The sequence below is a fragment of the Hyposmocoma kahamanoa genome, unplaced genomic scaffold (assembly GCF_003589595.1).
Source record: "Hyposmocoma kahamanoa isolate Upper Pololo Valley unplaced genomic scaffold, ASM358959v1 63, whole genome shotgun sequence".
In the NCBI taxonomy this organism is placed as follows: domain Eukaryota; kingdom Metazoa; phylum Arthropoda; class Insecta; order Lepidoptera; family Cosmopterigidae; genus Hyposmocoma; species Hyposmocoma kahamanoa.
The window spans coordinates 22,816,212-22,840,375 of NW_020653851.1; the positions used below are offsets into that span (position 1 = coordinate 22,816,212).

Below are 24,164 nucleotides of genomic sequence, written 5' to 3' on the forward strand. Positions count from 1 at the left end.
AAATGTCCCAAGTCAACCTATTCGAAATTTAAATTGTAATGTTATCGCAGTATCGCGCTGTCAGTAGAACAAATGAAGACTAAAGCGGAGTTTGGCGCTCTGTATACGATTTTAGCGCCTTACAAGTGCGGACACTTTTTAGCGCGGACCCGACGTCCATATAATTGTAAGTCAATGCTGTCAAAACATAAATTCGTATTACGGAACGAACAATTGCGACCAGTCGACTTCAGCGCCTCTAGCGAGCAAGTAATAAACTAAAACTGCATGAAAACGCTTTGTCACGAAGCGACCGAATGTAGATTCTTTTCATTGAGGCTTGTCTGTTGTATTGTTCTTATTTATTTGATTTTTTATTGTATTCGAATGGTTTTAATTAAATAAGTCGCGTAAGACTGAATTTCACCAGCACCCTTACCCTTCAAAAGTCCTCACAGCTCATGCTTAGCGGCTGAAATAGCTATGGTGGCAGTACTTCCCTGGATAAACTATTTTACAACGATCTCTACTGATACTGTTTGATTAATCGTATATCTACAGATATGAATGAATCTATTTGATGTTTAATACCTCTAAAGTTTTTGATAGACCAGGCATAGACCGCTTATCATCTTGTTTTTTTATATAAAAATAAGTGCGCAAATGCGCGACCTCCATCTCACCTGATGAAAAGTGACGATGAGGTCGGCGATGTTGCATGCACACCTAAATAATGCCTATTCACTCTCGCCTAGAAAAGTTCCAAGGTATAGCGTTCGTGGAACAAGTCCGTAGGCAGGGAATTTTAACAGTAATCAGAACGTGTTTGAGTCCATTTTTGTTAATTTTTTTTTGTTAAATTTTTATGTTATACTTGTATAATAGCTGCCTAAACGTATGAGTTGAGTATTATGTACAATTTTACAGTCATGTCCGTGGGGTGGAGGGCTGGTGATCCATAACACAGGTTTTTTTACCTAGCTTGGACACCAGTCTCCCATTTTAGCATTGTTTAAATTTATATCTGTACAAATTGCCATTTTAGTATTTGTAAGCTATTGGGAGAAAATAAATAAATAAATAAATTTCACTACCCAGCCGCTCGCCATATAAATGTGGAAGCGAAACTCTGCGTGAGAATCCTGAGAATATCCACAACATAGTTGTGATACCGCAGCCCACGTCTAGTCCCCCGATGATAGACAGGGGAATCAAATCTTGCAATGCCATCGCACACTCTCCTTGATATATTATCCTGTAGAACACCAATAAGCAGGCAACTTTACGACGGTGTTCAAGGCTCTGTAGCTTCGCCTCTACTAAATTTGAGTCACCTATAAGTTTCATGCCACGCTTGTTGAATCTAAGGTGGTCAATTGGTATTTAGCAGAGCCATCCCATAAGTGACAGCAGTACAGAACCGGACTTGTGCTGTACAGGTAGCTAAAAGTGATAATTTTTAAACATATTTTATTTTGGATATAAGATTGCATTGCGATCGTAAATCCGCTAGTCAAATATAATGGCAGTTATACTTGCAGAATATTTGGCGACAAGAAAGTACGATTTAGCGAAGAGATTCATCGGTTGGAAAATCCAATCCAATAAAAACATTTGATCCAAGAACGTACCTAACACGTCAATAGTAATCCATTTATTTTGATAAATTGTGCGGTATAAATCCGGCTGTCGAAAATAATTACTAGCGCTGTAGCATTCCTGTCTGAAGGATGACAGTGATTTTTAGCACAGCTGAAACGCTGAAACGGATGGAAGGAAGTCAATATAATTAGTGGTATTTTCAGCTGAAACTTCACTCCCGGACACCACTCGTACCACTTTGCATTTTTATTCTTCTAAGCCTGGAATACAAAAATATTGCTATCCTTTATTTATAGAAAAAATAAGCGTCACTCTCGCCTTGAAAAGACCAAACATAAAGCGTCCATGGGATAAGTTTGCAGGCAGGGAATTCCACTCTATAGCCGTTTGCCACATGAATGTGAAAGCGTAACGCTTTGTGCGTATCCTTGGAATACCCACAACATACGGATGGAACTCCAGGCTACGTCTAATCCCCAGGTGATGGAAATGAAAACACAGAATTAAATCGTGTAATTCCGTTCCACATTTTAGCAGCAGTAGATTTCGTCCTGAGCAGTACTACCACGTTACCTGTTTCTGCCGCCGAGCAGTAATGTGAGCATGAGCGCGTTCCAGTTTTGAAGGGTAAGAGTGCTGGAGAAATTACAGGCACCTAAGAGCCTTCAAATTATGTAGGAGCAGTGGCAGTGTCCCTCAGATATTTGCGACTTAAAACTCTGAGTGTCTCTGCAGCTGCTACGGAGAGGCACAGCGCTAACACCAGAAACACAAATTGTTCTTCCAGTCACTTAGTAAGAACAAAACAAAAAACACAGGTTTTTTTATTAATTTTGTTTATTTATTTGGTCAGTCAACCATTGAGAAAATATCAGAAAACGTATATGCAAAAAAAAACTTAAAACTAAGTGCACAGTCTATTATAGACTGACACTACATGCACAATAAATTATTGCAGAGTAAAAATAAACTTACAAAAAGAATAGCGTAAACAGTAATTGAACTACCTATATAAATCACTTACAAAAGCAAATAGTGTTAATAATATCTTAAGACTAAGTTAAAACATAGAAAAGAAGTTAGGTGACAGAGTTTCAGGAAGGTGACGACATTTCGCGCTTGGTTCTTACTGCAGAGAAGTAGTGTAAATCAATCATTGCGTTGTGATCATTGACTTACAATTATATGGACGTCGGGTCCGCGCTAAAAAGTGTCCGCACTTGTAAGGCGCTAAAATCGTATACAGAGCGCCAAACTCCGCTTTAGTCTTCATTTGTTCTACTGACAGCGCGATACTGGGATGACATTACAATTTAAATTTCGAATAGGTTGACTTAGGACATTTTTTTCGTGGTTTTTGTATTAGACCCGTCGTCCATTTATTTGTAAGTCAATGGTTGTGATCATTGTATAAAATAGTCCTGCGAAAAGACTTGCAAAGAGGCTTTATGGGAAATCTAGGTAGTCTGCGGGGAACATTAAATGATATAAGGCTTAGAACTGAACTGCATTTAATTTGATTATTTAATAATTTATATGAAAACATCATATCTAAAATGTCCCGTCGCTTCTCTAACGACAGCATTTGGAACCACCAAGTATGTTGGCCACTGCTCCCCAAACAAGTGCTTTGAACACTAAGAAAAATTCCTTTGATCCGGCTGGACTGAGCTGAACTGAGCCACTGAACGAACCAGCAGATCGTACAATATTTTTATGTGCTTATTGCAGATCTTTGTTTTTGATTTTTAACGACTTTTTTGACGTAGCGCCATCTGTGAGAAATCTGTGAAAGTATTCTTCGCTCAGCTAGATTACTTTACAGTTATTAGAGATGTCGCTATAATAACATAATGTTTTACTAGCATGGTATCATTGACTTACAAATAAATGGACGACGGGTCTAATACAAAAACCACGAAAAAAATGTCCCAAGTCTACCTATTCGAAATTTAAATTGTAATGTCATCGCAGTATCGCGCTGTCAGTAGAACAAATGAAGACTAAAGCGGAGTTTGGCGCTCTGTATACGATTTTAGCGCCTTACAAGTGCGGACACTTTTTAGCGCGGACCCGACGTCCATATAATTGTAAGTCAATGCATGGTATTCAATTTTTTTATGAAATAACTCCACTAGTTTGTTATAGCTATAAAAACAAAGATCGAACGTTCACTAGCGTTCACTACCTGATTTCCATGGTAATTTTCATTATTTAAATATTCGGTTCTTAATCGTGCAATATTATTTAATATTCGTGTATTGTATCGTGAAATATTATTTAATAATTAGACGATAATATACTTGAATATTTAAATAATAAAAATTGCCACGGAAATTAGGTAATGAACACTCCAAACAGCCCGGGAATGACCGAAAACTATCAAATTTAAATCTAATTCTGTTGCAATAAGAAAAATATATACAATCCCAAAGGTATTCAGTGGTCAGAGTGTTAAGTTTAATGCTTTAGTTCTTCACGTTCGTTCTTGTTATACAGTCGTTATTTACCGGACCATTTAGTGGTCTATTAAAATCGTTGCCTGACCAAGAATATAGCTATTTTCATGATGAAACAATGACCCACATTTTGACTTTTATTAACGACACCGACGATCTTTGCCAAGGCTAAGGTGAATCCGGAATACATATTAAAATTTAATATTCAGAACGTGAAGTAAACACAAATTCTGATCTAAATAAAGCGCAAAGGCCGCGAATAACGTTTTCATATCTTTCCTAGCACACGACAAAAGATTTGTTGGTCGTAGATTAAAAATAATACTTTTGGACACACAAAATATTTTGCTTGAAAAATACACGACTTTCGTTTGTTGTTTTTCACAATGTATTGCGTTCATTTTCTTAACCGAATTTAAAAAAGGAGGACGTTCTAAATTCGACTGTATTTTTCTTCATGTATATTACGCGATGACTTCGGATATTAGATACCTGTGAACCGATTTTGATGATTCTTTTTTTGTTGCAAACAGGGTATCTCAGTGGTACCATTCAAATTTGTAGGAAATATTCCAAGAGCAGGAAATTACGGGATGAGTCCAGTTAATTGAGTTTCACTCATTTTCCATTAACAGTAGATACTACATCAGGTCGAATTAAAATTTTTCCCGTGCTAATACGGTTCATTTTGCTTGGGCCGAGCGATAGGGACAATGGCTTTATTTCAGAATTTATTTTTTACAAACGGAATTATAGCCATTTATATAATGTATATGGTATTCTATACGTGTTCTATTTAGTTCGGTTGATATTTAAAAAAATATTTGGTATATTCAATAGATACTAAAGTATTCCTTGTAAAATATCGAGGTAAGTTTGTGTTTTTTTTTTCTATCGTGAAAATTTTTAGGAATGCTATTTTCACACTGTATTGTAATCAGTGCATATCCTCAATTTTACTATATATTGTTTTCCAAAGTGGTTCAGCACTGTGACTGTTATGCAGAATCAACCAAAGACAGTTGAGATTTTATAGACTCTTATCCGGTTTCAATGAAACTTGGCATATAGATGTAATTCCAACAAAAATAAAATGTTATGGTGACCTAGAGCTAATCTGGTGACGGAAATGGCTGGCATATGAGAGGTAGTCCTCAACAGAATACAGCAGCCACCTTGTATTTAGGCTCATATTATTTGTTTTGACGAGGTCTTCCCGATGCGTTTCAGTTATTGATGAAGAAAACTCGGTTAGTAACGCAGCGAAAGCTACAAAAGCAGACTTATAAGTGCGATTTTTAGCTTTCTGTTTTATTTAAGGCAAACATGTTTATTAGGCTCGTATTTAGAAGCAGTACTGTATGTATAAAGCCACCTTTGGGACGGCCCTGCCCATTACCAGTTAGCTGCCTTGGACTCGGTGGAGCGAGAAGCAGAGACTTATTAACAACAATTCGCTTGTGGAGTCGAAGCTACAACATCTCGACCATCGCAGAAAAGTAGCCTGCTTATCGGTTTTCTATCGGATACATTTCGGGGAGTGTGCGCACAACTTTTCAACTTAGTTTCACCTTAGCCGGAGCGTGGCGGATTTGCAGTCAGTACCAGCGCTCCTTTCTCAGCACTCATCATTTATACCTACTGGTAGACATATCTATATGTTGTACATAAAATGTGCCTACGGAAGTGATTTAGGAAGATTATTGTTAAATGATGCGGTGCAGTGCGGCCCGCCATAATGTGCGTGAGCCTTTAAAATATTTAGGTACTTTGAGTTATTTCTTGTGAGTCAATCAGTGAAATACTTTGTCACGATTGACCGCCCCTAAAAACTGACCGCGCTAGGCTCGAGCCTAAGCGCTTCGCTTTCTCCTTTCTGATGCGTACGGCAAAGGAACGGAATACTCTATCTATGTTTCCCGAAAAGTATAATTTGGGGCTATTCAAGGCTAGAATAAGCATTTTTTAGGCAAACGCGTACCATCGTCAGTCACATCGTTAACGTCGCTTAACAACAGGTGAGATTGTGGCCAAGCGCGTGTTATTTATTAAAAAAAATGTATTGTACTGCCGCCAAGCAGTAATGTAAGCATTATTGCGTTCCGGTTTGAGAGAGTAAGGGTGTTGGTGAAATTACAGGCATATTTGACTTGTCAGTTAAGTCTCAGGGTGATGGGCGCGGTGGCGTGCCCCTCAAATCTTTGCTTTGTGATTTAAAGCTCAGAGTGGCATTGCAACTGTTATGGACAGGTGTGTCGCTTACCTTGCATCCCGGTCTCGAAAAGTTTGAGAGGCTCGACAATTTCTTGGCATTTTCGAGACACGAGACTGCAAGAATGTAATTTCTATGTGTTCGATCGTTGTATTAATAATTATAAAAAAAAGTGGAGCTATTTCACAAAAAATCTCAATGATACACTTGATCTAAAAGCGACATCTACGTCAGTAAAGATACAGGCTGCGGTGAGAATGTTGCACTAGATGTGACACTAGTGGCGATGAATGCCGAAAGCCAGTGCGGAGATCTAAAACAAAAAGTGCATAGGAGAATTTCGACAACTCGGTAACTTGACCTGTTGCTCAGTTGGTCAGAGCAATGCTACGGTGCAACATGGTCGGAGGTGCAAGTCCCACCGGGTCGAAGAGAAACTTTCTATTTGGTCAATATATTAATAGTCTTATAAGGCCATGTTTTGTTATTGCATAAACATATTAAATTATAATAATGTTTCTTTTTCAGGCTGTAGCGGATAAACTCGGGGACGATAAAGGTTTAGCGGAGCATCTGAAGCTTCCTATACAACGAATTAACGACTACCAACTTTTGTTAAAGGTGAGTATTGGAATGATTAAATCCAGTTAATTAGACTCAATTTACATACCTAACTGCGAAACGAAATGGAAGTGAAATTTTGTAACCATAGCATAATGCCTGTATAAAAGGCTTATAGGTGACTCGGAATTAGTAGTGGCGAAGCTACGGAGACTTGAAGACCACCGTAGAGTTACCTGCTTATTGGCGTTCTACAGGATATTGTCGAGGATAGTGCAAATCCGCGTATGTAGTATTGGTAAAAAGGGCGTATCTGCGCCAAATCAATTCCACAGGATAGGGATTTAACGTTATTACTTTTTTATTTAAATGCATCGACTTACAATTATATGGACGTCGGGTCCGCGCTAAAAAGTGTCCGAACTTATAGGGCGTTAAAATCGTATACAGAGCGTCATTCACGCTTTAGTTTTCGTTTGTTCTACTGACAGCGAAGCAAGCAAAATTAGACAGTACTGCGATGACATTACAATTTAAATTCAATTCAATTCGTTTTAGCTTTTTCATATTCCTTTACATGTCACTACGTTTAAATAGATTGACTTGGGACATTTTTTCGTGGTTTTTGTATTAGACCCGTCGTCCATTTATTTGTAAGTCAATGTTTAAATGGCTACGATTTTCATTTTTGCACAATAAGCATTAATTTATGGTGTATACGGACTGATAACAATAGATTCCCGTAAATCACGTTAATTTGGTTACCATAACATTTAAGCGAATTTGATTTGGCTACTAAATTACCGACTCCTAATCAAAGGCTAGTTGTGCGTACTTGCACTACAGCCGACGACGTGGCACAGAGAGTGTGCGATGGAGTTGTACAATTTAATTCCGCCTTCTACTTTCCATTACCGAGAGACTAGACATAGATTGGGTTTCCACCCTTATGATGTTAATGTTCCAAGGATTCGCATAACTATAACTTGGGCCTTTTCAAGGCGAGAGTGAATAGGCATTATTTAGGTGTGCAAGCTCCATCGTCCAGCTCATCAGCAGTCTCCGTGGTTATAAAAATTAATGAACGTTGTTTCACGTAACGCGTTCCGGGTGTTGATGGGGCTGCCTCCTTTCTGTATCGCAACAGGGATGTTTGAAGCCGCGCGTGTGGACGGTTTTGACATCGCTTTGCGTAAGAAACGCGCGTCTATGGCGCGCCGTGCGCGGGTCCGCCCTGACACCGCTCTCCGCGTCATATACATAGGGATAAATCCCATTAGACACTGTTGTGGGCTACATACGTCCAAAAGTTTGTACTTAATTAGGTATATGTAGTAATATAGTCCTGCGAATGGTGCAGACAACCGTAATATTCTCAACAAAACATTACCTGTTTCTCGTGCCAAATATTTTGTTTGACACTGACGTTTTCTGATTCGCACACTTCCCTGCTGTTATTGAAAATATGAAAAAAAGATGTACTATTTAATTAACAGCTGAAACTGTCTGATGTTTTACACCCGCTTTTGAACTGTCTGCGAGTTGTTTTATTTTTACATGTTTGTTATGGCGTCCTAAACAAAGTTACATTCACATCTAATAAAATAAAAAGAGACAATAAAAACATGGCTGGCTGAGTGAAGAAAAGGTTTCACAGATTTCTCACAGACGTCGCTGCATCGTTAGAAACCAAAAACAAAGTACTGCAAAAAGCACATAGAAAAATTTGTAAGGTCGTAGCTTAGTTGTCATAGCGTCTGGCGCAGTTTGCTGGAAGACGTTGGTTTTAATCCAGCCAGATCGAAGGAACTTTTTCTTAGTGTTCCACCTTATATTAATAATACAAACTAGTGGAGTAATTTCACAAATAATTGAATATCATGGTGGTCAAAGATCGTGACATTCAATAAACTTAAAAATTAAAAAACATGTCCAATTAAACTATGACTCAACTACAGAGGTCTGTAAATGTTTGTGTTGTTGTAGATTCTGTTCTCAGTAAAGTCTGCCATCGACAATCACCCGTCCAATTCTTAGTAATAAACGCGTGTTTTCCTTTGGCGGAATTATCGATTGCATCGATAGAGCTATAACTGTTTAAAAAAAAAAGAAGAATAAGAGGCACTCCATATAGCTAAAAATATCCTAAAATTTTAATAGCAGTAGAGCTCCTTGTAAAAACGGGCCGTGGGAAGCCGCCTACGGGCGACTATGGGCGAGCTCACGCCTTTAAAGTTACCGACACACGGCGGATCCAAAAACAGACGACCACGAGCGACCACGGGCACGCTCGGGTTAAAAACTCTTCCCACGGCGCGTTGGCACGAGCTCGCGCGGCGCAGCCCTTCAGAAGAGCCTTAAAAAAGTTTTCGTTCAGGGAAGTTCTGCTACACAGAAGACAGAATATGCTGACCAATACTCTCACAAAACCTCAAATATTCATCACACAGCCAGCCGCCTATTTGCAAAAAGATCGCAGTCTGGAGCAGATACGAGAAGCGCATTAAGACTAAGAAAGTATAGAGCGCAAACAAGCGGTGATTTTCTGTAATTCACACTCACACACACTGTATCAAAAAAAAAATAAGGGATGGACTTGGCTGCATAGCATTTTTCAAAGTCAAAGCGAAAGTCAAATAATCTTTATTTCATAGGTAAGCAAATTACTCCTGAAATCGTCATACTGATTAAACTCTGCTCATTCGTAAGACAGATTCCCCTGAGAAGAATGAGCTAAAAACTCTCTAGCTGTTGCTTGCGGGTTGCTCTTTGTAAATATAATTGAATACAGTTCTCATTACAATATTTAATTTGAACATCTTAGATCGAGAATAGCTAAACAGGTCACTACCTCGGACGTTTGCCGTTTCTTTAGTCATTTCAATTTGGTATGCGCGGGTTAAGTATTCAAAAGTTTAGCGTAGCGGGTTTCCATACGGATTTCCCGGTCTAGGTCCGGCACTAATTTATTTTTTATTATCAATTTTTTTTTAAATCAGGCTCTTAATTTGTTCAAAGCATTGCTTTTGACAAATTAGCACATTTAACATTTAACACATTTCCTAGCATGTTCGAGAAAAGTCTTTTTTCTTCTTATGTACTCCAGTCAAGGCCTCTATTTTAAAATTTTCGCATTATTCATTTGTTTACGTTAATTTTGCATTCGCTTTGAAATTAAACTTGGATACTGTTAAAATTCGTATGATGTTCTTTATAACTCGTTTAAACGACTTGAAACATTAACATTGGAACTCACTGTGCATTTTTGGTTTATCCTATTCCGTGGTGGAAATTATAACGTAGAAAATGATATTCGAAGGGTTCCAGATTTTAAGATGAATAATGACAACTTACGACCTATAAAACAGACTACAAAAATGACAACACACGAAGTATTCAGATTACAACGTACAAACGCATTGTATGTTGTAAATACTTAGTTATTTACTGACTCATCGACGCAAAGATGTCTTGATGAAGACTACCCTTTGTTACATCATTCCAATACACTTTGATATTTCATCTTTATGTCGATTAGGATAGCCTAGTATATGGACCGTTCTCTCACGATAGCCCAACACATTGTAGTCAAGCTCTTATATGTACCTTTGATAACACCAATGACAATCTATCGCGCGTGATACAGAAATCATGCGTAATTGCGCGCGCGTGTAAACACGTTCGAAGGAAAAGGGAAAGACCGCGATTGCGCACTCCAACACGCGCTAGTTTCACACTCACTTTTACACGGACACTCATTCCGTTGGAACAAAAACGAACACGAGCAATCGCGCGCGGAAGAATATTAGCTTAAGAAATTTCAAACAGGTAATCGTGCAATATTGCGCGTGCAGGCTTTCCCGCGTCCAATCCTATAAGCTCCTGATCACACGCGATAGAGTGACTGTGTAAAGGGAACTGTGACTTTTTAAATTTTTTATAATACTAAGTGACGGGGTGAACAAGTTGTGTGCCTAGTGGTAAGCGCCACGCCTATCCCTAACAGTTGCAGTGTCACTCAAAATTTTAAATCACAAAGATCTGAGAGGCACTGCCTCTGCGCCCGACATCCTGAGACATAAGTTGACAAGTCCCATGTGCCTGTAATTTCACCAGCACCCTTACCCTTCAAAACCGGAACGCAGTAATGTTCGCATTACTGCTTGGCGGCAAAAGGTAAGCAGTAATTCCCTGGACGAACTCTCACAAGGAGCGCTACTGCTACTTAAATGTGATTAGAAATAAATTACGAATACTGACTACCTAATTCTTAAAGAGAAGCGCCATAATACGATCTCTTGTTGGTATGTACCGTTTATCAATGAGGTTGAACTACGATAACAACATATCGAGTTCTTAGGTTTTCGCGATTGCAATAGGAAATGAAACCCCGGATTTAAATCGCGTATAATTGTTTTTTCACACAAACCAACTTTTCGGGCTCTTTACCAATCCTATGGTCACGGTTGATAGTCGACAAACCAACGTTTCAGGTCCTTTATAAGTCCCATGGTCACGGTTCTGCTATACGATAACAACGTTCATAAAGTAACCATTGGCCACATATGCCTGAAAATTTAATTTGAAAAAGAATGACTTTGATCCACCTTTTCATTTCGATTAAACGGTCTGTGGTTCCTATGAACATTGTTATCGTAATTCAAAATATAATTGAGCGTTCCTGTAAATATGTTGTGGCGCTGTTTATGGTCATCTATGGAGATTATGTGTCATCTAGTGGTCTACCATGTCAAACCAAAACACTGCAAGTCCCTGTACAGTGTTTTGTAATTTCATAGCAGCAACAATCCACCGGCTGTTATCAAGGCAAAACAAATTAGGTTGTTTATTCAGTGAAATGGCATACTGTACTAAATATAACGCAGCTGATTATTATATGATTCCGTGAACAAACAGCAGACGGTTATAAATATACGTGTGTTTAATCGAAGTGCTACAAGGTGACGACTTATGACTAATTAAATACTGTTAATCATTAACAACGTCATAATAAAATTGATATACTGTGCACACGACACAATATTCTATAGCCGAATATACACACCTGTATTCTGCATATTTTTAATCGCCTTTAAAAAAGGAGCAGGTTCCCAATTCGGCTGGTTTTTTTTATGTGCATGTTACGCGATTGTGAACCGATTTTACCGAAAGAGGGTACCTCAGTATTGATCCTATTTAAATTTGAAGAAACTATTCCACTTCTATGGGTGCAAACTAGGGGATGAACCTGGTTTCGCGCAGTTTCCGTTTACCGATTTCAGTAAAAACTTAGCAAAACAGATATAATTAAAATAAAAAACCGATAAACAAAGTTTTGAGGTAGGTGTTTTCTAATAAAAAAAGTACCTAATTAATAATTGACGTCACGTACCTTTATCTTGTTTTATATTTTTTTAAACCTCGACGTAAAAATATAGAAGTTATATTTTTTAAACTTTACGTATCAGTCTGTCTGTGGCATTATAGCTTCCAAACGGATAGATTGATGTCGAAGTGATTTTTTTATTTATATTTTATTTTAAATTTACCAAGAAACAGTTTCCAATTTACATACAATTTAGATCCGAATAAACAGTTAACAATTTAAGAACACACAAATGTTAATAAATCTTTTTGCTCATTCACAGGAACTAGTAAAATACACCAAACGCCTCGGTGAAGACGCAACCGACCTCCAGAAGGCCTTAGAACTCTTCCTCGGCGTACCCAACCGAGCCACCGACAACAAATTTATAGCGAGCATCGAAGGATATCGAGGGAATATCTACAAACTTGGCCGGTTGCTCACCCATGACTGGTTTACTGTCACCGACACCGAGGGAAAGCCTAAAGAAAGATATCTGTTCCTTTTCAAAGCGAGAATTTTGATTTGCAAAGTCAAAAGAGTCTCGGATGATCGTTCTGTCTTCGTTCTTAAAGATATTGTTAAGGTACATAATATTAATAAAACATAGTATATACATTCAACGTATCCTTTACTGCTGTTTGAGATTGCTATTTATTGAAAGTTAAACAAAGTTTTCAGATCTTAAATCGGTTGCATTTGTTTTTTCAATTACCAGTTTTGTTTCTTAGAGTTTGTTTCTTAAACGATTTAAAATCCGATAAATTTGTTTCTTTTGCAATATATTTCACTGTAAATTATAAAATTTACTTGGCTTTTGTTAACTTTATTGCTCCTTAAAAATGTCTGCATTTGTTTCTTTATTGCGATGAGAATAGTGGTCACTTGGCAACACCTCCTTTTTCATATAGAATTATTTATACATAACCGAGAATAACCATGCCGTCATAATATTATTTTGAAAATAACTGTTAATAAGATTTTGCAAATGAGATAATAATTTCATTCTCCGTTACCTAAATTGACGAAATAATCTTCAGACATTTTCACACTGCAAGAGCAATACATTGAGTGTATACACTTGTCACTTGAAACAACCATTACGTGTAATGTGGTATAATAATAAATTTCAAGTAACACTTACCTCGTCACGTCATTTACTCGTATTTACAAAACAACAGCTTTGAAGCCAAATTTTGCAATCCAAAAATATCCTGTAAACAGTGGTTATTTCTCTTTTGGCCTACATCCAAATACGGTTTGTATTACCTCAACGTAATGTTCTTTTCAGCTACCAGAAGTCGAAGTCAAGGACCATACAGACGACAAGTTCAGGTTTGAATTACGTCACAAGGCGACTTCGTACGGGGTCACTCTTACTGCGCATAAAGAACCTGTCAAGCCTGCATGGTTGGCTGAGATCAGACAGTACGCTAGTGATGCTGGTAAGCATTGTTTTGTCAAAGTAATTATAGCAATAAGTACCTAGTTTTTAAATAGACTTGTAAACAATATAATGAATTCAATGGAATCTGAAGAATATTCACTGGAAGTCGGTCGGGGACTTGCTCTTTCTAAAATTCTATGAATTACTGTAATTATTCTTTCGTTACAGTTGCCCTAGCAGAACACGCAGCTGACGATCTTCAAGTCCTATCACCGCCTCAAGTTACTTCTCCTGAACCTGAAGAAAAGAAAAAGCGGGTTCACGAAGAAGAAGAGGTCGTACAGGAGAAACGTACCAAAGTCGAAAAAGAAAAAGTTACCGAAGTTTCTACAGAGGAGACACAAACAACCAAAAGAAAATCTGCCGCTGAAGGCGAAGTTGCTACCAAAGTCTCTAAATCTGCAGTCACTGAGGTCTCTAGTGAAGTACAATCAGTATCCAAGGGCGGAGTTGATTTATCTACTAAATCATCTGTGACTGCGACTGCTACTAAGACTGAGTCTTCTCAGGCAGCTACTTCCGAACAACAGACGCTTGCAGCTACTTCCGAGCAGAAAACAGAGGTCAAAGAATCTAAAACCTCAACACAAACTAATGTAGAAGAGAAATCTTCAGTCCAACAAACATCTGTTGAAGTCACACAAACTGCGCAAAACTCATCAGTTCAACAGTCCCAAAAATCAATAGTTGAACAGGAAGCAATAACTGTTGAACAACTTGTGAAAACCGAAGGAATAACATCACAAGAAACAGCACTTGATCAAAAGTCTGCTCAAGTAACATTTGTAGAACAAAAGACAGAGCAGACTGCAACTGACAAAGCCAAAGAAACAACTCAAGAAAAAGTTGAATATAAAACATCCGAAGCGTCGACTGTAGAAAAGACCAAGGCGTCAGTACAAGAAACATCAGTAGCAAAAGCAACAAAGGAAAAAACCCAAACTATACAACAAGCTAGTGTAGATAAACCAAAAGAAGTCACTACATCAATCGAACAAACAACATCACAAAGCCCAGATAAAAAAGTTGAGCAAACGCTTACCACAGAAGCTGTCAAAGAAACAACTCAAGTTTCGGTAGAACAAGAATCTTCTGAAGTAAAATCAAATAAAAAAGTTGAGCAAACATTTTCCACACAAGCTGTCAAAGAAACAAATCAAACTTCAGTGGAACAAAAATCTTCTGAAGTAAAAACCCAAGAAACTGTCCAAAAAACTGAATACCAAGCAAAGGCTGTTGAAAAATCTGAGCAAGTCGTTACAAGAGAAGAACAGTTACAAAAGGCTATTGAAAAAGAACAACTATTAACAAGAGAAGAATCTTTAGCACAATTAAGAGCTGCTAGGAAAGCTTCTATCGAAGGTAAATCGGCTCAACAGATAACAGTACAAGCTAGCGCGCAAGAAACCCAAAGTAAACTAATCCAGCAGACAGCACAAGTTAGTGGAGAAAAAACTAAAAGTCAATCTGTTCAGGAAACTATACAAGTTAGTGCGGAACAAACTGAAAACAAATCTGTTAAGCAGACCGTACAAGCTAGCCCAGAAACAACTGAAAGTAAATCTGTTCAGCAACAAGCAGCAACAGAACAAGCAAGTGCAATAAAATCTGAAATAAAAATTGTCGACTCTGATAAAGTTAGCGCCAGTGGCGAGTTCAGTGAGAAAGTCAGTGCCAACGATCAAGCTGTAACCGCAGAGGAAGCTGGTGACGAGATGTCGCGGTATAGCCGCAGTTCGCGGCTTTCTGGAGGTTCGTTTCGTAGGCACGAAGATTACAATTTCTTAAAATAGTAACAGTTTACCAATTTATTTTGTTTTTCTACAGAATACTCCAGCAGCATAAATAGTACGCGTCGCTACGAGTCATCTTCCGGCTATGAAAGCACCGGTTCTTCGTCTTACATGCGTCGTGAAAGCGGTTCACGCCTTGAAAGCGGAAAGTACGAAACGGGTGGCTCTCAAGAAGTTTCATACGAGTCCAAATACTCGAGTTCAAGGGCCGAAGGAGGATCCAAGTACGGCCTTGAATCCAGCTATGAATCGAAATATGATACGTCCAGCAAACTGGACAATATAGCGTCCAAATATGGAATCGGAAGCTCTGATAGCACGACTGTCGACCGTACCTCCAAGTACGGAGTCGACTATGACAACAGCAAGATCGCAATTGAAGGGATGTCAACTAAAATAGAGTCTACTTATGAAAGCAAGAATGGAGCGTCTTCTTTAGAGAGCACTTATGCCAAAAAGGCTCTTTCTAATGGATCTGTGACGGAAGAATTTGAAACCGTCAAATCTGTTTCTAAATCCGAGTCTCAAGATGGAAGACCAGTCTTTTCTAAGACTTTAGAAGGCCAGAACATTGAACGTAAGTGGATATAAATAAAAAAACACGATAGAAGTAGATACACGATTAGTGCTTGTACATACGCTTTTAGATTCTAACATACACAACACATTAATTTAACCACGCTTCACTCCTAAATACTTCTTTATCTGTATAATATTCTATAATTTGTGTTTATAAAGTTTCGTATCTGTTACGATTAAAGAGTTTGTGGGGTACAATTTTATACATTTTGCAATGAAATTGTTTGGTTTAGGATCTAAAATCCTTTATTCGGTTAATTTATACAGTAACTAAGTCACATTTTTATGTAACTTAATATTTATAAACGTAAAGTAACCAACAAATGGCAAAGAAACCGACAAACTCTTACAAACTCTTCCATAACCAATGTTTGAATCTTCAGCGGGTGAAAACGCCGTCTTCGAATGCTCCGTTCGCGAATACGAGGACGTCAAAGTTACTTGGCTTAGGGACAACAAGCCATTCCCAGGCAAACTGATGGACCGTGTAAACGTGTCGACACAGAATGGTACCACTAAACTGGAGATCATGCACTGCAGGGAAGACGATACAGGGTTGTACACAGCAAGAGCTGAAAATCTTAAAGGCAACGCCCATTGTACTGCACAGTTAGTCGTCCACGAATGTAAGTTGTCTTTTTTCTTTCTAGGAATAGTTTTGAAGCTAGTTGGATTTGCCAGTATCCATTTACACGTACTAAGCAAATCCAGCTAGCGCTTTTAAGTTACAGCGCATTTACACGAAGTCATCAGGCTACGTTCACTTGCCCGCCGAAGCCAGCAAGCTACCCAATTCATATAGTGAGCCGTCTGATGGCCATAGTTTACAGCCGAAATGATGCACCCAGCATCGGCAAGGCGAAGTAGCCTGCCGAAGGAGGTAGACGACTTGGTGTAAATGCGCCATTATTTACAAAGATACAAAGATATTTTTATATTTCTATTTAAGTTCTAGATCTATCTCTACTACATCTCTGTAATTTGCATGATTTGGCGAAATCACCAATTAAGACATTTTACAGCTCATAACACGTAGTCGTAGTTAACTACGTCTATTATGTCGTAGTGGTATCAGATTTGTACTTGTCAGTATTCTCCCTAATTTTCCTGTATTTTGCACTGACATAGCCACGTATTACGTAGTTTAATGTTTTGTCTTAGTTATAAATGTATGTGTGCTGTATTTAGTTCTTGTATCTGTCCTGCTATAAACTTGTGACATGCCTATCTAGAATATTACAAGAAACATCTTTGTTTCGTTGCCTTTACGAAATTTCAGATTTCCTTCGCCAGTATTTTCGTATGTACCTAAGAGTGCAAGATTCTGTGATAATGATCAAACGTCCGGGTTTTAACGGATACGGGCCGGGATCGGGTTAAAACTCATTAACGCCCGAAATCGAAGGCATAAACTATTTGCAACTAAATACTTGTTGTAACTCGAGTTTTGTTTAAATTTAAATTATTATTACAAAATGTTTTTTTTTTGCTTTCTGATCCAGACGATTCGATTTGCCTTTATATGGAATCGATTCGCTTCGAAAAAATCGAATCGCATGCACTTGAATCGATCTTCATAAAAATCGAATTGTAATCTGCACCCTTAATAATGAGGGTTGCAAGGTGGGTATTGCGCGGAGTTGTCTCTTTTACGTGTAAAAAAGATTTTTTACATCGAAATTTATAATAAGTATGGATTTATACCAAATTCCGTGGCTATTCACCGTTTCCGATTACGAATTTGGGCAGAAATTAGTTAAGACCCGGTAATTTGAGTAAAAACCCGGTTAAAGCTCGGGCGGGTTGATTGGGTTTGAGCTCACCGCCCATCTCTGATTGTTACCTTTATAGTTTTTTGTTCACTTTATGCAATGTCTGTATGTCAAAGTCTCCCTTCTGCTGAAATCTGCCTTACATAATGTTAACATACTTTATTTACAATTGAACAGTGACACCTGAAGAACGTAGAGCTAAAAATGCCCTCAATGCTCCTTACTTCGTGGTAGCTCTGAAGGACACTGAAATTCTTTTGAACACCTACCTTCGCTTCATGGTGAAAGTGAAAGGTGATCCTAATCCGGAGGTTAAGTTGTGAGTACCCGTTAATTCACATCTCTATTTATAATTAGTGAAATAAATTCCTACTAGACTTAGAATTATATTTCATACTTTACTGTGGCTACTAAGCGAGCAGGACTTTATTACAATTCTAGAGACTAAGACTAACTTCTGTTGAGTCTTGTGCTTGTATGACTTCATAAACGTGACCTATCCGTTTAAGCATTTTTAGGTATCGTTTATAGCAGTAGAGCTCCTTGTAAACCTCAAACTTCCATGTAATCTTACCAATTTCTGCTACCAAACGGTAATGTGGGCATTACAGCGTTTCGGTTAGAAAGGGTAAGGGTACTGGTGAAGCTACAGGCACATGGGACTTGTCAACTTATGTCTCAGGATGAAAGGCGTAGTGACAGTGGCCCTCAGATCTTTGCGATTTAAAGCTCTGAATGACACAGCAACTGCTCTAGACAGACGTGTCGCTTAACGTAACTTGGTATCTTAACCGCTCACGCGATGCGCTCCTCCTACCGCAAAATGGCGGCTATTTGGTTTCGCAAAATAGAAAAGGATTCATTTCAAATACAAGTTTTTATAAATAAAAATTATTATTCTGCATTGCTAAATAAATACCCTCCGTACTACCAACAAAAACATCTCAAATAAAATGCAGTAATACACCGCCAATCCTGCACTTAAAAAGCACTAATGAAATTTTTGGTGTACTTGGATAAATATGATAATATTCCGTTTGAGTTGTTCTAACGTTTACCATGAAATTACTCCTTAAAGTATAGTTTGTAAACATTTATATTCAGGGTAAACTTAAAAAACGCTACTTACGGTATGTTTTGAATAAATAAACACCGAAATCACCAGCCCAAACAATAACACACACGATTGTCGTGACGTATTTTTGAAGTTGTTTATTTTTTTTTAATGACAGACCCAGGCATTAAAAACTTTATGGTTTGCTAGAGTAGTTACCGAAATAGCAATTAATATTAGTTCTTTTACCTGTTATAACATCGATATCCGATAAATCGGTATAAAACCATCACCGACACTCTAGGTGTGGTATGCGTCTACGGTTGCATGTATCGCGTGAGCGGATAAAAAAAGTTAAAAATATATATCTAAGTAAACCAACAATTTACTATACAAGTAATTAACATCAATGTTTATTACACCCAGCTACCGCGAAGGCAAAGAGATTGTATCTAGACAGGAGACAGATCGCATCCAGATCGTGAGAACCCGCGCCGACAGGGGATGCTACGAGCTGGTGATCGCCGACGTGTGCCACGAAGACAAAGGGAAATACTCCTGTAAAGCTATGAACATCTATGGAGAAGTTGAAAGCGAAGCCGTTGTCACTGTAGTTGGTAAGTAGTCGTGAAGTTCGAAATTTATTGGTTTTGTAATCGTGTCGAAGCTGACGACAGCAGAGCCGGCGAGGCATGATAACAGTATACTTTCAAGGTGACCCAAAATGCAGTTGCTTAGAAAAACAGTCGTAATCATTGACTTACAAATAAATGGACGACGGGTCTAATACAAAAACCACGAAAAAAATCACCCAAGTCAACCTATTTAAACGTAGTGACATGTAAAGGAATATGAAAAAGCTAAAAGGTTGAATTTAAATTGTAATGTCATCGCAGTACTGTCTAATTTTGCTTGCTTCGCTGTCAGTCGAACAAACGAAGACTAAAGCGTGAATGACGCTCTGTATACGATTATAACGCCCTATAAGTTCGGACACTTTTTAGCGCGGACCCGACGTCCATATAATTGTAAGTCAATGGTCGTAATCCAATTTTATAGTATGTATCTTATTTAAATGTTCAAAATGCAAACAAAGAAACGAAATTTCCAAAGTATGAACGATGGTGTGATAATATTCCTAATTGGAAAAGAAAGAGATTCTCATTTTCTAAAATTCTAAATATCTATTAGCAAATAGAAACAATAACTTTAACAACAACACACAATAATTTAAAAGACCTCATTACGGAGACAAGAAAACATTCGAGTTCAAGAAACGACGCACGAATAACATCTATAACACGACAAAATGGCGGCACAAACAATGTTATTGATTTTTTTTTTTTTCTTTATTAAGGCATTGGCAAAGCCATCAGCCTAAACATGAAGTTTAATTATGTTTCTGTAAATATGGCCGCCACAAAGAGGATAGGCAATTTGAGGCGGCGTGCTTGGATTGACTCGGGATTCCTTAAAACGGGCCGATACGGGTATTTTAGTTCGAGATTCGTATAATTTCGCGTTTTAATCTTCGATTAAGGCACAATAGCACTATCCTATTCCACTTTATACTAGATTGCACAAAATAATTGAAAGTCAAAATAAAAACGACACTTTTCCCTCCAAAAGGTCCAGAGCGAATCTAATGTTATTGATCCCGATTGTGTTACCAGTGTCATACAATTATTTTTCTACTCCTGTACTTTCATCTGTCAATTATAATTTCCTAAACCATATCACAAAGGCCCTCTTTTTAATTCTGAATCAAAATTCTATCGTCTATGGTACTCGCTACTGAACTGAAAAATTTCATTATGAACACAGAACAATAACGTGTATTATAGTTCTGTACACAGAACTATAATGAGTTCCAAAAAAGTACATCGTATTTTTCCTAATTAAAATATCAAATAATATGACGCTACTCAAATGCTCTACTGTCTCTTGTTTGGTTAAGTTGGACTAAAGGTCTTGCAACTGGGCCATAAACCTTTTTTTTTTTTTAATATTTTAAATTTTTTGTCGCCGCATTCGCAGCAACGGAACGAACCAGCGGACCTCACGAATTCTTCTATGTGCTTGCGTCGTGTCTTTGTATTTGGTTTTTTCAACGAGTTTTTAATCGTAGCGCCATCTATGAGAAATCTATGAAAGATTTATCACCCAATTAGTACCTTTACAGTTACCAGTCCTGGCGAGAGATGCTTAGTTGGTATAGCGTCTGACACGGTAAGCTAGAAGACGTCAGTTCAAATCCGGCCGGATCGAAGGAATTTTTTCTGAGTAGTCGATCTTTGTATTAATAATTATAACAAAATAATGATTTGTTAAAATATAAGCGGTACTTGGCCACTTACCTATATTCAATCTCTTTGTTTTTTTTTGCTTTCGGTTAATTTTGTATAACATTGATTGTCAACTGTATTGGTTGTGTTTCATTATTTTATTTACTCGCAGAAAAAGTATTGTAATGCTTGTAAATCATTATATAATTTTAAAATCTTAAAATCTCGTACGAATTAAAAATAGTCTTATATTAACAATATCGTATTAAACGTAATTAAGTAATAGTATTTTACACAATCGCGGCATGAAAGCGAACCAATATTTAATACGTATACATTTGGATAACAATCCATGACAACAAAACGCATATTTTAAAATAAATTTTGAGCCATTTATCGGGGCAGTCAAAGGTTCCACCATACAGCCTCTTCTTAAATTTAAACGAAAGTGAAATAAAGGCTACAAAACAAAAAACCAAAGAGTTAGAATATGGGTAAGTGGCCAATTACCCCTTGTATTTCACAGAAGTAGAAAAAATATATACGAGTATGTATTGAAGCTTCAAAGGCAAAATGGGATAGGCTGCACTTTTGGGTCATATTCAGTTATCTATACCGTTGGAATCAGAAACATTACCTAATTACAATGGTATATATATATATATATATGGTATATATATATATATATATATATATATATATATAACTCAATAATGACCAAAAGTGTAACTTATCCCATTTTGCCTTTCAAGCGTCGATATATCTATTGTACAATGTGAATTGTTCTAAGTTCTATCAGATTACAGCTTGAAAAGAGTACTAAACATTTGTCTCGTCAAAAATAGCTAAAAACTACCATTTAATAATTTTTTTGCTCTGTTATCCGTTTTGTTTGCATTTTGGACATCTAATTATGATTCATATTTTAGTTGCAAACTGTGAAAAGCTATATAATTATACAAGAATTGTAAGACAATAAATTTCTTTAGTAATACTCCCACGTCTGCTACCAAAAGTGCATTCTAAAATTATAATGCATGATTCACTCTAACGTATTACAAACATTCCTGAACATTGTATCACATCCAATTATTCCACGATTTAATGTATCCGAAAACATGATATGATAATGAATGGAAAACAGACGTAACAACTTTAAATACGGATGTGGCATAGATCTCGCTATTATTTATACTTTTGGATACACTCCAGCGTTTGTTTACGAGTGTTTTTCGCTAATAATATCTAGTTGCTCAAATTAGAATTTAGAGTTTGATAAAATCCTCAAATTCCGAAGATTTCATTATGAAATCACTAGTAGTAGTAGAGCTCCTTGTGAAAGAGTTCGTCTAGGGAAGAACTACAACGTTACCTTGGCGTGACGTTGACGGCCTTCGTGGACTTCAATCTACGTATAGACAAGAACATTCACAGAAACTATTCTGTTCCAAACAACACTATCACTGTTGTAAAATATTGTCAAAGAGAATCAGTACCGTAGTACCGTGGACAGATCGACTCATCCATAGAACAAAGACCTATGTACAAGACTGCTTATTCTCAGGACATTGTATATTTCGTTCGTTGTTCTCGGCTGTGGCTATTAGATTGACTATTGTTCGATTTTATATTTCCGAAACGAAATATGATACAAAAATTCTGAAAACACCTATGGATTAGCCTTATTTCGAATAACGAGATTATGTATTTATTCTGTTCTTTGGATGAGTCGAGATACGACAATCCATAACCACAACATTACTTACCGAGTCAATGTGAGTAATTTGAAACTTTAAATTTATTTAACACAATTAGTCAAATAGCAAAATTGGAGCAACACAGCCTACATGGCTGTTAATTTTTCAAAAGGACCGCATCTGCGTCCGCCATCTTGAATGTTTGACAACCAACTAAATGAAGTGTTGTGCCGGAACCGTACATCAATGAAACACATTGTGTGTATGGAACGCCGCATCTAGTAGATATTTTACATTTTCATCAACGCATTATATATTCCAAGAGCATGACGACCGCCGCAGTCGAGTGCTTTGCACACCGTTTTTCATCGGCCGGGTCAGTGTTAGAAAATGTACTTTTCTATAATGTCTCGGCTCTGGGTGTTTGTGGTACCGCTGTTGTTTCCTATTTCCATAACACAAGTGCTTTAGCTACTTATTTGGGATCAGAGCAACGTATATGATGTCTAATAGTTAATTATTTATTATTAAAAATCACAAAAAAATGCTTTTTTTGTCCGAAATGCTCACTGTCGTTTAATGCTCATATTAGTGAGCATTATTTGCATTTCGGTTTTGAAGGGTAACGGTGCTAGTGAAATTATAGGCATATGGGACTTGTAGACTTATGTCTCACGGTGACAGGGGCAGTAGCAGTGCCCCTCAGATCTTTGCGATTGAAAGCTTCGAAAGATACTGCAACTGCTATGCACTGGTGTGACGTTTACCACCAGGTCTCGATCATCCCGTGCTCGATATTTTTTAAAAATTACCTTTCAGATTTCGACATAGATTACTAAATTCGCTTGTTGTCATAAAATCACATCTGAAAAATTACAACTTTTCAGCAGAGGTTTAAAAATTCTTCTAACGAAATTCGTCGATAACTTTTTAACCGCTTCAAAAAAGGGGATCCTCAATTCGACTGTATTTTTTGTATATGTTACGCGTTTACATTTTGTGAGGGTGTAAGGGTGGCTAATTAGGTGATGAATAGGGTTAATTAAATTTCATCCACTTTCCATTAACCGATTTCAATAAAACTCGTCACATAGATGTAATTCTTAACTTATTTTATTAATTAACTCAAAAAAAAAGTTTATGTCGACTGTATTTTGAATAATCATTTTTTGATTTTTTTTTTAATTAACTGCCTCCGTGGCCGAACGGTTACCATGCTGGACTGCGACGGTGAGGTCCCGGGTTCGATTCCGGACCGGGAGAAACATTTGTTTGGCCTACATTTATTTCTCTCGTGACTTTGGGTATAATTACTGGTTTTTGTTCCTGGCACCCACGACACAGGTTATCTCTAATGGG

At 37.5% G+C, this 24,164-nt stretch overlaps 1 protein-coding gene across 4 annotated transcripts in view; it reads left to right on the top strand.

Moving 5' to 3' along the window:
- The window catches only part of LOC113229881 (obscurin), an 80,209-nt gene that overhangs the window by 19,551 nt on the left and 36,494 nt on the right, over positions 1–24,164 (top strand). For 3 of the 4 annotated variants that reach the window (XM_026463563.1, XM_026463564.1, XM_026463566.1), the window contains exons 3-10: positions 6,781–6,873; positions 12,462–12,764; positions 13,470–13,623; positions 13,794–15,377; positions 15,453–15,995; positions 16,381–16,623; positions 17,947–18,088; positions 19,250–19,440. In XM_026463563.1, coding sequence (XP_026319348.1) covers positions 6,781–6,873; positions 12,462–12,764; positions 13,470–13,623; positions 13,794–15,377; positions 15,453–15,995; positions 16,381–16,623; positions 17,947–18,088; positions 19,250–19,440 — 3,253 coding nt within the window. The remainder of the gene's footprint in view (positions 1–6,780; positions 6,874–12,461; positions 12,765–13,469; positions 13,624–13,793; positions 15,378–15,452; positions 15,996–16,380; positions 16,624–17,946; positions 18,089–19,249; positions 19,441–24,164) is intronic. The other variant, XM_026463565.1, reaches the window with a different exon arrangement.